General features: G+C 35.1%; 1 protein-coding gene across 1 annotated transcript in view; it reads left to right on the top strand.

The window, feature by feature from the left end:
* Window positions 1–14,299, top strand: part of FAF1 (Fas associated factor 1) — a 478,956-nt gene that overhangs the window by 176,532 nt on the left and 288,125 nt on the right. Inside the window, exon 5 of the mRNA XM_068539848.1 lies at window positions 7,515–7,606. Coding sequence (XP_068395949.1) covers window positions 7,515–7,606 — 92 coding nt within the window. The remainder of the gene's footprint in view (window positions 1–7,514; window positions 7,607–14,299) is intronic.

The following is a 14,299-nucleotide window of genomic DNA, read 5'->3' as shown; positions in this document are numbered from 1 at the left end:
TTTCATTAAAAAAAAAAAGGGAACAAGTCGGCATTAATATGAAATGTATTCTTAGTTTTTTAAAAAAAATTAATGTGGAATTTAAGGCCCAGAGAGGGCCTATAAATTGGCTCAGTAATTAATAGTCACTTAGTGATAGAATTGGGATAATGCGTTTGAACCTAGTGATCATTACTTTTGTACAGTCTCAAGGAATCCCCCAAATTTCTGAACTATACTTTTGAGAATCACTGCTTTAGATGCACCAAAGTAAAGTCATAAAGATGTCTCAAAAGGATCAACCTATATGCATGAAATGTAAGGACCTGTCAAAATAAACTTCTACACTCCTTAGGGGCAAACCATTAAATGCAGACACTCATTAATGTAATTTTCATAATGTCTGGCATTCAGTCAAAAACTAGTAGACATGAGAAGTAGCAAAATGTGACCCATAGCCTGAAGAAAAATTAGAAAATAAAAACATATTCATAAATGGCAAAAATAATGGAATTAGGAGAATTTTAAAACAGCTGTTATAAATATGCTTAAGGATTTAAAAGAAATCAAGAACTTGAAGAAAGAATTGAAAAAAAAACAAAGGAAAATTCTAGAGCTAAAATTTAAGATCTGCAATAAAATATTTACCCTGAAGGATTTAACAGATAGATGCTATTAAAGAAAAGATCAATGAATTTCAAGACATGGCAATAAAAACAGTGTAAAGTGAAGTACACACAGCAAAAATACAGGGGAGAGGGCAAAGGATGGAGCTTAAGTAACCTGTCATGAAATAAAAAGCAGCCTAATATATGCGTGATTAGCATCCCCCAAACAGAGAGGCTAATAGAAAGGGGGAAATTTTAGAGAAATAATAAGAGAAAACAACCCCAATTTGATGAAAACTGTAAACTTACAGATCTAAGAAGCTTAGTAACTCCAAGTAGGAGTAACTCAAAGGAAACCACATCATATTAAAACTGCTGAAAATCAGTAGCAGAAGAAAATTTAAAGTAGCCAGAGGTGAAGAGACAAAGACACATTCCATATAGGGAAAAAAAGATTTAAAAATAATGACTACAGACTTCTTATCAGAAGCAATGCAAGCCAGGAAACAATTTGGTGATACTTCTAAGTGCCGAAGGAATAAAATGTCAACCTGGAATGCTATATCCAACAAAAATATCTTTCAGAAATGAAGACTAAATAAAGATTTTTTTTCACACAAACAAAAACTACAAGAAATATTAAAGGAAGTTCCTCAGGCTGAAAGAAAATTATACCAGATGGGAAATTAGATTAACACAAAGAAATGAGAAGTACCAGAAATGGTAAAAATTTGGGTATATACAAAATTGTTTCTTTCTTTTTAATTTCTTTAAGAGATAAATGACATTATAAAGTAAAAGTAAGAGCAGTGTATTGTGGGTTTTATAAATTATGTAGAGATAAATGTATGAAAACAACGTAAAGAATAGGAAAGGGGAAAGGAAGTATGCTGTTGTAAGACAAGTCCTGTGTTTCTTGAAGGTGGACTCTGTGAAGTTAAATATGCATATTCTAAACCCTAGAGTAATCACTAAAAAAATGAAACACACATAATGGTTTTTAAGTCAAGGTTTGAAATGAAATGGAATACCTAAAACTATTCAATAAATGCAAATGAAGGTAGAAAAAGATGATAAAAGAAAAAAAATCAGATAGGACAAATAGAAAACAAATAAGACTATAGATAATTACAATAAATATAAATGATCTCACATCCTTATGAGAAAGGTAGAGATTGTGAGACTGGATAACAAAGGAAAACCAATTATATATGTACAAGAAACCCACTTTAAGTATAAAGCATAAGATTCAAATATACATATAAGAAAATAGTAATCAATATATATGTTATATTAACAACATTATGTTATCATGCTAATATTAAATGAAGTAAACTTCTGGACAAAGAATATTATGAGGGATAAATGGGGACATTTCATAATGATGAAAATGTCAATTAATCACAAAGACATAAGTATCCTAAATGTGTGTGTATATAATAACAAAAGCTCGAAAGTATGTGAAACAAAACTAATCAATAGAACTGCAATGAGAAAAGAACAAATCCACAATTATAATTGGAGATAACACTCCTTTCTTATAGTAATGTTCAGAACAACAGACAGAAAATATGAACAGAATATCAACCAGTTTGACGTACTTGAAATGTATAAAATGCTGCTCATAACCATAGGAAAACACATATTCTTTTCTCATGCATTTGCAACATTCATTAAGGTAGAAAATATGCTCAACCATTAAACAAGTCACAGAAAGTGACTTAAAGTGACTTAAAAATCATGTGAGGTATATTCTCTGACAACAGTGGAATTAAAATAGAAATCAAAGGAATCTGGAAAATCCTGATATATTTGGAAATTAAACAACATATTTCTAAGTAAACCATAGTCAAAGAAGAAATCACAAAGGAAATTAGAAAATATTTTGAACTGAATTGTGATGGAAGCGTGGCGTATCAATGTTTGTTTGATGCTGACAAAGTGGTATTGAGATGGAAGTTTATGGTTCACATGCTTAATTACAAAAGAAGGTAGTTCCAAAGGCAATGATCAAAGCTTCCAGCTAAGAAATAGGAAAAGTGTCCCTACCCCACCCCAGCCCACCCTTCTGCTTGCAGGAACCAGGTTTACCTTCACCAGCTAGGTTGGAAAACCTCATAATTCATAGAGGATAGAGTACAGTTGACCGTTGAACTCATTCTTTGGATAGAATACAGTTGACCATGAACAACACTGGGGTTAGAGGCACCAACCTTTTGCACAGCTTAAAATCCACATATAACTTATAGTCAGCCCTCCATGTACTCCATTCCTCTGTACCTGCAGTTCTTCATTCACTGATTCAACCAACTGTGAATTGTATAGTACTGTAGTATTTACTATTGAAAAAAATCCATGTATAAGTGGACCCCCCCAGTTCAAACCTGTGTTGTTCAAGGATCAACTGTACTTAGAAGGCTCTTGCCTCAGTAGTGTCAAGATTAGCCGTAGATTAAATACTGCACAGGTGGTACCAACATCTTAAAAGCGAAGACCCAAAAGCTCTGAACTGTTTCCAGGTAACTTAACTGCCTCCCAGAACAAAGCTCAGTATATTCATAGGAATAAAAAACATTCAGCACCCATCAAGGTAAAATTCACAATGTCTCGTATCCAGTAAAAAATTGCCAAGCATACAAAGGAGAAAAGCCGGCCCATAATGAGAAGAGAAATCAATTAACCAAAAACAACCCAGAATTGACATAGATGTTGGAATTAGCAGATTAAGGACATTAAAACAGTTATTATAGCTATATTACTTATGTTCAAAAAGAGAGAGGAAAGATTTAAAATCATAAGTAATTGAAAAAGTAAAAATAACCCAAATCAAATGTCTAGAGGTTAAGACCATGATGTCTGAGATGGGATTAACAGAAGATTAGATATTCAAGAAGAAAAGATTAGTGAACTTGAAGACATCACAGTAGAAACCAGTTTGGAAAAGAGTTTGGCTGTTTCCTACAAAGTTAAAAATACACTGGCCATCCCTCTCTTAGGTATTTACCCCAGAGAAATGAAATCATATGTCCATCAAAGACATGTATGTTACTGTTCATTGCAGCTTATTTGTAATAGCCTCAAACTGTGGAAAACACAACATGTCCATAAACCAGTAAATGGATAAACAAATTGTTGTATATCTATACAATGGAATACTACTTAGTAATAAGAAAGGGATTATCATTACGTGTAACAATGTGGAAGAACCTCAGACAATGTATTTTGAGTGAAAGAAGCCAGATTTTAAAAGAACATTCTGAAATTCCTTTTATCTAAAATTCTATATAATTCAAGCTAATTCATAGTCACAAATCAAATCACTGGTTCCCTGAGGATATGGTAGGGGATGTGTGGAGGAATTAACAAGGGGCATAAGAAAAGTTTTAGGGGGTGATGAATAAATTCATAATCTTGATTATGATGGTGGTTTCACTGGTATATTTGTCAAAACTTACAAATTGTAGATTTTAAATATGTGCAGTATTTTGTATCAATCATAATAAAGCTGTTAAGAAATTTTTTTGAAAGGAACAAATCAAACCCTAAGTAAGTATGGAAGGAAAAAAATCATATACATGCACACAGAAATCAATAAAGCAGAAAATGGATAAACAGTAGAGAAAATGAACAAAATGAACAAAACCTAAAGCTGTTTTTTGAGATCAATAAAATTGATAGTTCTCTTGCTAATGTGAATAAGAACAAGAGAGAAAACACAAGTTAATCATATTGAAAATGAAAGGTACCTACAGACATTGAATGGATTATAAGACAACATTAAGAGCAAATTTAGGCCAGTAAATTTAAAGGTTACACGAAACATTAAAAAGGTAGAAAAACTCTTTTTAAAGGTGTAAGTTACTACAGCTGACAGAAGCAAAAATTTAAAATCTGAATAACTCTACCTCTAATATATAAAGTTATTGATAGTTAACAATCAAAACCTTTCCCCAAGAAAACCCAAGCCCAGATGGCTTCACTGGTAAAGTTTGTCTAATATTTAAGGAAGAAATGCTAGCAGTCATTCACAAATAGAGAAGGATGAAATGTTGCCTAATTCATTTTATGAAACCAGCATTAACCCTGATACTAAAACCAGACAAAGACATTACAGGAGAAGGAAACTATTACAGACTATTTCTTACAACCATAGAGGTAGAAATCCTTTACAAATATTTGTAAATTGAATTCATTAAATATAATAAAATATATACATATATATATAATATAACTCATGGTCAGGTGGGCTTTACCCAGGAATATAAGGCTTGTTTAACAATTTGTATATAATCCATTACTGTAGTTCACCATATTAGTACAATGAATGAAAAAATTCATTTGATCATTTTAATAGATGGAGGAAAAAGCATTTTTCAGTATTTAACAACAATATTTAAAATTTCGTGTTTTTTGTTTTTAAATGATTAAACTCGCAGCAAAGTAAGAATAGAAGGAAACAATCCCACGAGGGTTCTCTTTTCTCTGTACCCTTGCTGCCATTTATCTCTTACTTTTTGACGGTAGCCATTCTAACAGGTATGAGATGATACCTCATTATGGTTTTTGGTTTACATTTCCCTAGTGACTAGTGATGTTGAGCATCTTTTCATGTACCTATTGGCCATTTTTATATCTTCTTTGGAAAGATGTCTAATCAAGTCCTTTGCCCATTTTTAATTGGAGTATTTGGGGTTTTTTGGGCTATTGAATTATATGAGTTCTTTATATATTTTGGGTATTAAACCCTTATCAGATATATGGTTTGCAGTCAGTGGACTGTTCCTTGATGACATCTGCATATCTTCTCAGTTTTCGAAGTAACATACAGGAGTGCCATCTTGTGTTAAGATCTTTGGAGTCAGGCAGACCTGGATATAAAAACTGGCTCTGAAACCTGCTGCATTCTAGCGCTTCACTGCCCTAAAATATTTTGGATATTCTTGAAACAACAACTATTTATTGAGAACCTATACTGGCCAGATTCTATGCTAGACACTTATGGGTGTATTACCTTAATTAATATGACTTAAAACTGACAACATTTTTTGAGTCCCTTTTATGTATTGGACACGTAGTAACACAAAGTATTTTCCATTCCGTATGTCATTTAATACAGCAACCCAATGAAGTATTGGTACTATAGTTATTATTCCTACTTTAGAGAAGAAGAAATTGAGACCAACAGAGAAGAATTTTTTGAATATGAGGAACTCAGGTTGCTGTCACGGCTCTGGGTTTGTTTTCTATTCTTTTCTACCTGTGGAACAAAAGACTTTTTGTTTTATGTGTTACCCAAGCTTGCTGCAAAGACTAACTGGGACTTTAACTTAAAATCTCTTTTTGTTTTTCCTTTCCTTTAGGTTATAAATGCTAAGGGTGTCTCCAAGAGTTTAAGCAGGAAGTGTCAGGTGTAGATAGGTTTCTAAGAGGAAAGCACTGGGCAGGCTTGTAAGCGCATAGGCCCAGTTCCAGATAGGTACAGCTTTAGAAATAGCAACCTTAGTCACAAATGAAAAGGCAGTGTTTATATGTATTTGGTAAAAGAAGTATGGCTCACCTTTCTCTCATTTCCATGAACAGAACAATCCTTTGTCAGCAGTGATATTTTTGAAGGTCAAAGTTGATAAATTTTGTGCTTCTAAAATATAAGGTTGAATCAGAATTCTTTTTATGATGTTTAATCGCTATCCAAAGTGCCTAGATAGGAATTTTCTTTAGGAAAGTAAAAATATGCCACTAAGGCTGTGAAGGGTTTGACTGTAGCATTGCTTGCTTAGGCAGCTGTGCTTCCATAGAACTTGTGTAGTGTAAGCTTCACCCACCATCTTTTCCTTTATCAGCATGGAATTACTTTTAATGTATAGTATAATCATTTTCTGCAGTGTTCAATCACTTACTATAAATGAAATTGAATTATGTGTTAATCTATAATTATAGACTAACCAACCTAATAAAAGCATATATATGAAATATTTGTACATTCTGATTTAATGATCTGTTTATTATACTGTAGTACCAGAAATTAGCTGGTTAATTTATAAGTAGACTCGATTCCTGAAAAGTAATTTGTGGAGTACTGGGAAAATTGTGATTCCTCACTGTTTCTCATTAGCATCATTTTCATTTTTTCCTTTTTACCTTTTGGTCTTTGTCTTCACTGAATAGAATATCCTGGCCTTTGATTTGGCTCTCCTTCACAACCCGGCTATACTTCAAGCTTGGTTTAAATCCAGATGTATTTCAAGCTGGATTTAAGTCTCATCTGTCGCACAAAACTTTCTCTGACTATTTGATCCAACATAATTTTTTTTCTTTTCTGAAATTCTGCTGCTTTTCTCTTTAACACAGTTTACATTGTCTTCTACATTATATACATTGACTTTATTTTTTTTTCCAGCTACATTCATGGATGTTATCTCCTTTCACCCTTGAACCCTAGAGGTAGATAAGATAGGCAGTATTATTCCCCATTTTATAGATGCAAAAAAAAAAAAAAAAGGCAAGTTGTTTGATTTCTTCAAGATAAGACTTCAGCCCCAGTCTTCATTCCACAATTTGCTTTCCCTATACTATAATGCCTCAAGTTTTGTACTTTACCGACTACTCCTACCATATGCTGAGCACATATAGGTATTATCAGTTGGTTTAAAATAGATTATTTCTTTTCAAACCCCCAATCACTGATATCTGTTTCTTTTTAAAAAGGTACTTAAGTAATTGTGTAGTCTTTTATCATAATGGTGAAGGGACAGCGTGTTGTATGATCAAGATTTGAAGTTTGGACTACTGAAATTTTTCATATGCATTCATCAGACAAATGTCATTGACTATGGACCATATGCCTAATATTAATGCTAGCTCTGGATATGAACAAATATTTATTGCATTATTTTGTTAGTAATATCTGGTCTCCTCTTTTTCGTACAGGAGAAATTAAACAGATTCTAGAAAATGAACTTCAGATACCTGTGTCTAAAATGCTGTTAAAAGGCTGGAAGACTGGAGATGTGGAAGACAGTGTGAGTTTAGTAACTGCCTAAAAATAAAAGAAAATTAAGTTATGCTATTGACTAAATGATGTGTAAAATTGTTTTTTATTAATGTTGTTACATATGACAGATGTAGGTTTGGTAACAGTAGCTGAGTTTAAGGTATCAGCAAACAATGTTTTGCAAGCTAAAACATTTTCATAGTAAACCAACAACAGTTTTAAGTGAGTTAGATACGCAAGTGGCGTGTTTTTCCTACTTCTATTTTATAGGAGTTAATTTGACATTCTTTTTTGAGAGCTTTTACCTTTTTCTCAAACCTCATATGATATCAGTAAGTGCCTTGGAATAATAATTTTTTCTTCACATCTTTATTAGAGTATAATTGCTTTACAATGGTGTATTAGTATCTGCTGTATAACAAAGTGAGTCAGCTATACGTATACATATATCCCCATTTCCCCTCTCTCCCTCCCACCCTCCAGGAGTCTCCCTCCCACCCTCCCTCTCCCACCCCTCCAGGTGTTCACAAAGAACCGAGCTGATCTCCCTGTGCTGTGCAGCTGCTTCCCACTAGCTATCTATTTTACATTTGGTAGTGTATATATATCTACGTCACTCTCTCACTTCGTCCCAGCTTACCCTTCCCCCTCCCTGTATCCTCAAGTCCATTCTCTACGTCTGCGTCTTTATTCCCATCCTGCCCCTAGGTTCTTTAGAACTTTTTTTTTTTTTTGATTCCGTATGTATGTGTTAGCATACAGTATTTGTTTTTCTCTTTCTGACTTACTTACTTCACTCTGTATGACAGACTCTAGGTCCATCCACCTAACTCAATTTCATTTCTTTTTATGGCTGAGTAATATTCCATTGTATATACGTGCCATGTATTCTTTATCCATTCCTCTGTCAATGGACACTTAGGTTGCTTCCATGTCCAGGCTGTTGTAAATAGTGCTGCAGTGAACTTTGTGATACATGACTCTTTTTGAATTATGATTTTCTCAGGGTATATGCCCAGTAGTGGGATTGCTGGGTCATATGGTAGTTCTATTTTTAGTTTTTTAAGGAACCTCCATACTGTTCTCCATAGTGGCTGTATCAATTTACATTCCCACCAACAGTGCAAAAGGGTTTCCTTTTCTCCACACCCTCTCCAGCATTTATTGTTTGTAGATTTTTTGATGATGACCATTCTGACTGGTGTGAGGTGATACCTCATTGTAGTTTTGATTTGCATTTCTCTAACTGTTAGTGCTGTTGAGCATCCTTTCATGTGTTTGTTGGCAATCTGTATATCTTCTTTGGAGAAATGTCTATTTAGGTCTTCTGCCCATTTTTGGATTGGGTTGTTTGTTTTTTTGATACTGAGCTGCTTGAGCTGCTTGTAAATTTTGGAGATTAATCCTTTGTCAATTGCTTCATTTGGAAATATTTTCTCCCATTCTGAGGGTTGTCTTTTGGTCTTGTTTATGGTTTCCTTTGTTGTGCAAAAGCTTTTAAGTTTCATTAGGTCCCATTTATTTATTTTTGTTTTTATTTCCATTTCTCTAGGAGGTGGGTCAAAAAGGATCTTGCTGTGATTTATGTCATAGAGTGTTCTGCCTATGTTTTCCTCTAAGAGTTTGATAGTGTCTGGCCTTACATTTAGGTCTTTAATCCATTTTGAGTTTATTTTTGTATACGGTGCTAGGGAGTATTCTAATTTCATTCCTTTACATGTAGCTGTCCAGTTTTCCCAGCACCACTCATTGAAGAGTCTGTCTTTTCTCCATTGTATATTCTTGCCTCCTCTATCAAAGATAAGGTGACCATATGTGCGTGGGTCTATCTCTGGGCTTTCTATCCTTTTCCATTGATCTATATTTCTGTTTTTGTGCCAGTACCATACTGTCTTGATGACTGTAGCTTTGCAGTTGGTCTGAAGGAAAGGAGCCTGATTCCTCCAGCTCCATTTTTCTTTCTCAAGATTGCTTTGGCTGTTCGGGGTCTTCTGTGTTTCCATACAAATTGTGAAATTTTTTGTTCTGGTTCTCTTAAAACATGCCATTGGTAGCTTGATAGGGATTGCACTGAATCTGTAGATTGCTTTGGGTAGTACAGTCATTTTCACAATGTTGATTCTTCCAATCCAAGAACATGGTATATCTCTCCATCTGCTTGTATCATCTTTAATTTCTTTCATCAGTGTCTTATAGTCTTCTGAATACAGGTCTTTTGTCTCTTTAGGTAGGTTTATTCCTAGGTATTTTATTCTTCTTGTTGCAGTGGTAAATGGGAGTGTTTCCTTAATTTCTCTTTCAGAATTTTCATCATTAGTGTATAGGAATGCAAGGGATTTCTGTGCATTAATTTTGTATCCTGCTGCTTTACCAAATTCATTGATTAGCTCTAGTAGTTTCTGGTAGCATCATTAGGATTCTCTATCTATAGTATCATGTCATCTGCAAACAGTGACAGTTTTACTTCTTTTTTTCCGATTTGGATTCCTTTTATTTCTTTATCTTCTCTGATTGCTGTGGCTTAAACTTCCAAAACTATGTTGAATAATAGTGGTAAGAGTGGACAACCTTGTCTTGTTCCTGATCTTAGTGGAAGTGGTTTCAGTTTTTCACCATTGAAGACAGTGTTGGCTGTGCGTTTGTCATATATGGCCTTTATTATGTTGAGCTAAGTTCCCTCTATGCCTGCTTTCTGGAGGTTTTTTACCATAACTGGGTGTTGAATTTTGTCAAAAGCTTTTTCTGCATCTATTGAGATGATCATATGCTTTTCATCCTTCAACTTGTTAATATGGTGTGTCACACTGATTGATTTACATATATTGAAGAATACTTACATCCCTGGGATAAACCCCACTTGGTCATGGTGTATGATCCTTTTAATGTGCTGTTCGATTCTGTTTGCTAGTGTTTTGTTGAGGATGTTTGCATCTATGTTCATCAGTGATATTGGTCTGTAGTTTTCTTGTGACATCTTTGTCTGGTTTTGGTATCAGGGTGGTGGGGGCCTCGTAGAATGTGTTTAGGAGTGTTCCTCCCTATGCTATATTTTGGAAGAGTTTGAGAAAGATAAGTGTTAGCTCTTTTGTAAATGTTTGATAGAATTTGCCTGTGAAGCCATCTGGTCCTGGGCTTTTGTTTGTTGGAAGGTTTTTAATCACAATTTCAATTTCAGTGCTTGTGATTGGTCTGTTTATATTTTCTGTTTCTTCCTGGTTCAGTCTTGGAAGGTTGTGCTTTTCTAAGAATTTGTCCATTTCTTCCAGGTTTTCCATTTTATGGGCATACAGTTGCTTGTAGTAATCTCTCATGATCCTTTGTATTTTTGCAGTGTCAGTTGTTACTTCTCCTTTTTCATTTCTAATTCTATTGATTTGAGTCTTTTTCCCTTTTTTTCTTGATGAATCTGCCTAATGGTTCATCAATTTTGTTTATCTTCTCAAAGAACCAGCTTTTAGTTTTATTGATCTTTGCTATAGTTTCCTGCATTTCTTTTTCATTTATTTCTGATCTGATCTTTATGATTTTTTTCCTTTTGCTAACTTTGGGGGGTTTTTTTTGTTCTTCTTTCTCTAATTGCTTTAGGTGTAAGGTTAGGTTGTTTATTTTGAGATTTTTCTTGTTTCTTGAGGTAGGATTGTATTGCTATAAACTTCCCTCTTAGAACTGCTTTTGCTGCATCCCATAGGTTTTGGGTCGTCATGTTTTCATTGTCATTTGTTTCTAGGTATTTTTTGATTTCCTCTTTGATTTTTTCAGTGGTCTCTTGGTTATTTAGTAGCATATTGTTTAGCCTCCATGTGTTTGTATTTTACAGTCGTTTTCCTGTAATTGATATCTAGTCTCATAGCGTTGTGGTTGGAAAAGATACTTGACATGATTTCAATTTTCTTAAATTTACCAAGGCTTCATTTGTGACCCAAGATATGGTCTATCCTGGAAAATGTTCCATGAGCACTTGAGAAGAAAGTGTATTCTGTTGTTTTTGGATGGAATGTCCTATAAATATCAATTAAGTCCATCTTGTTTAAAGCTTGTGTTTCCTTATTTATTTTCATTTTGGATGATCTGTTCATTGGTGAAAGTGGGTTGTTAAAGTCCCCTACCATGATTGTGCTTCTGTTGATTTCCCCTTTTATGGCTGTTAGCATTTGCCTTATGTATTGAGGTGCTCCTATGTTGGGTGCATAAGTATTTACAATTGTTATATCTTCTTCTTGGATTGAGCCCTTGATCATTATGTAGTGTTCTTCTTTGTCTCTTGTAATAGTCTTTATTTTTAATGACTAGTCTGTTTTGTCTGATATTAGGATTGCTACTCCAGCTTTCTTTTGATTTCCATTTGCATGGAATATCTTTTTCTATCCCCTCACTTTCAGTCTGTATGTGTCCCTAGGTCTGAAGTGGGTCTCCTGTAGACAGCATATATACGGTCTTCTTTTTGTATCCATTCAGCCAGTCTGTGTCTTTTGGTTGGAGCATTTAGTCCATTTACATTTAAGGTAATTATCGGTATGTATGTTCCTGTCACCACTTTCTTAATTGTTTTGGGTTTGTTATTGTAGGTCTTTCCCTTCTCTTGTGTTTCCTGCCTAGAGAAGTTCCTTTAGCATTTGTTGTAAAGCTGGTTTGGTGGTGTTGAATTCTCTTAGCTTTTACTTGTCTGTAAAGGTTTTAATTTCTCCATCAAATCTGAATGAGATCCTTGCTGGGTGGAGCAATCTTCGTTGCAGGTTTTTCCCTTTCATTACTTTAAATATGTCCTGCCACTCCCTTCTGGCCTGCAGAGTTTCTGCTTAAAGATCAGCTGTTAACCTTATGGGGATTGCCTTATATGTTATTTGTTGCTTTTCCCCTGCTGCTTTTAATATTTTTTCTTTGTATTTAATTTTTGACAGTTTGATTAATATGTGTCTTGGCGTGTTTCTCCTCGGATTTATCCTGTGTGGGAGTCTCTGTGCTTCCTGCACTTGATTGACTATTTCCTTTCCCATATTAGGGAAGTTTTCAACTGTAATCTCTTCAAATATTTTCTCAGCCCCTTTCTTTTTGTCTTCTTTTTATGGGACCCCTATAATTTGAATGTTGGTGCATTTAATGTTTTCCCAGAGGTCTCTGAGACCATCCTCAATTCTTTTCATTCTTTTTTCTTTATTCTGCTCTGTCGTAGTTATTCCCACTATTTTATCTTCCAGGTCACTTATCTGTTCTTCTGCCTCAGTTATTCTGCTATTGATTCCTTCTAGAGAATTTTTAATTTCATTTATTGTGCTGTTCATCATTGTTTGTTTGCTCTTTAGTTCTTCTAGGTCCATGTTAAACGTTTCTTGTATTTTCTGCGTTCTATTTCCAAGATTTTGGATCATCTTTACTATCATTACTCTGACTTCTATTTCAGGTAGACTGCCTATTTCCTCCTCATTTGTTTGGTCTGGTGGGTTTTTACCTTGCTCCTTCATCTACTGCATATTTCTCTGTCTTCTCATTTTGCTTAACTGACTGTGTTTGGGGTCTCCTTTTCGCAGGCTGCAGGTTCATAGTTCCTGTTGTTTTTGGTGTCTGTCCCCAGTGGGTAAGTTGGTTCAGTGGCTTGTGTAGGCTTCCTCGGTGAGGGGACTGGTGCCTGTGTTTGGTGGATGAGGTGGGTCTTGTCTTTATGTTGGACAGGACCACGTCTGGTGGTATGTTTTGGGGTGTCTGTGAACTTCTTACTATTTTTAGGCAGGCTCTCTGCTAATGGGTGGGGTTATGTTTCTGTCTTGCTAGTTGTTTGGCATGGGGTGTCCAGCGCTGGACCTTTCTGGTCATTGAATGGAGCCTGGTCTTAGCGTTGAGATGGAGACCTCTGGGAGAGCTCTCACCGATTGATATTACGTGGGTCTGGGAGGTCTCTGGTGATCCAATGTCCTGAACCCAGCTCTCCCACCTCAGAGGCTCAGGCCTGACACCTGGCCAGAGCACGAAGACCCTGTCAGCCACACGGCTCAGGAAAGTTTCTAGAGGTCCAGTGGTATGGGCATGTCAAGCTCTCCCTTTTATAGCCATGAAAAAGTTGCTGTATCTGGCCCTTCCTTTCCAGTCCTTGCAGATTGGCTCTAGTAGGTCACTCTTCTGACGCTCAGCAAGGCTGCTCACCGCTCCAGTTGGCAGCTCATTTCCCGCCTTAAGCGGGAAAGCCTGGAATAATAATTTATTGAACAATTACTTATTGGCCTGAAAGAAGTAATACACAGTATATACATTTATGTCCAGTAGTGTTTATGGAACAAAGAAGATAATAGGAAACCTTTTTAACCTGGAAAATTTAAATGGTAAAATTTAAATGTTTACTTGGATAGGGTCAGGTGCATGGAATGAGTTATATTTTAAGAATTTGTACAAAGTGTTGCAATTTTAAGGCAGTAGTTGCTATTCTCAAGGACCCAGTAGCAGCCTTAGGCATAAAATATTTCACACACTTACTCTTTTTCTGACAGAGAGAGTAGGGAGTGATGGAAAGAAATGAGTTAACTCCAGAGTTTTAGGTGTTTGAGGTAGAAATAATTATCAAATCTTTTCACAGTAGTTACTGAGTTGGTACGTCAGTACCCGGCAGAAACTTAGAATCTTTATCTTTTGGTTCAATTCTTTGTCAATTGCTTCTGGTAGACATTGTGCTTATAAATACTTATATGTGAGTTCATTTGATATATGGAGATGTTCTGAGTACTTCAGTAAGTTA

Source organism: Eschrichtius robustus, chromosome 3 (genome assembly GCF_028021215.1).
Source record: "Eschrichtius robustus isolate mEscRob2 chromosome 3, mEscRob2.pri, whole genome shotgun sequence".
NCBI lineage: Eukaryota > Metazoa > Chordata > Mammalia > Artiodactyla > Eschrichtiidae > Eschrichtius > Eschrichtius robustus.
The sequence above is the reverse complement of the archived record's forward strand: the minus strand, read 5'-3'. Positions and strand labels throughout refer to the sequence as shown.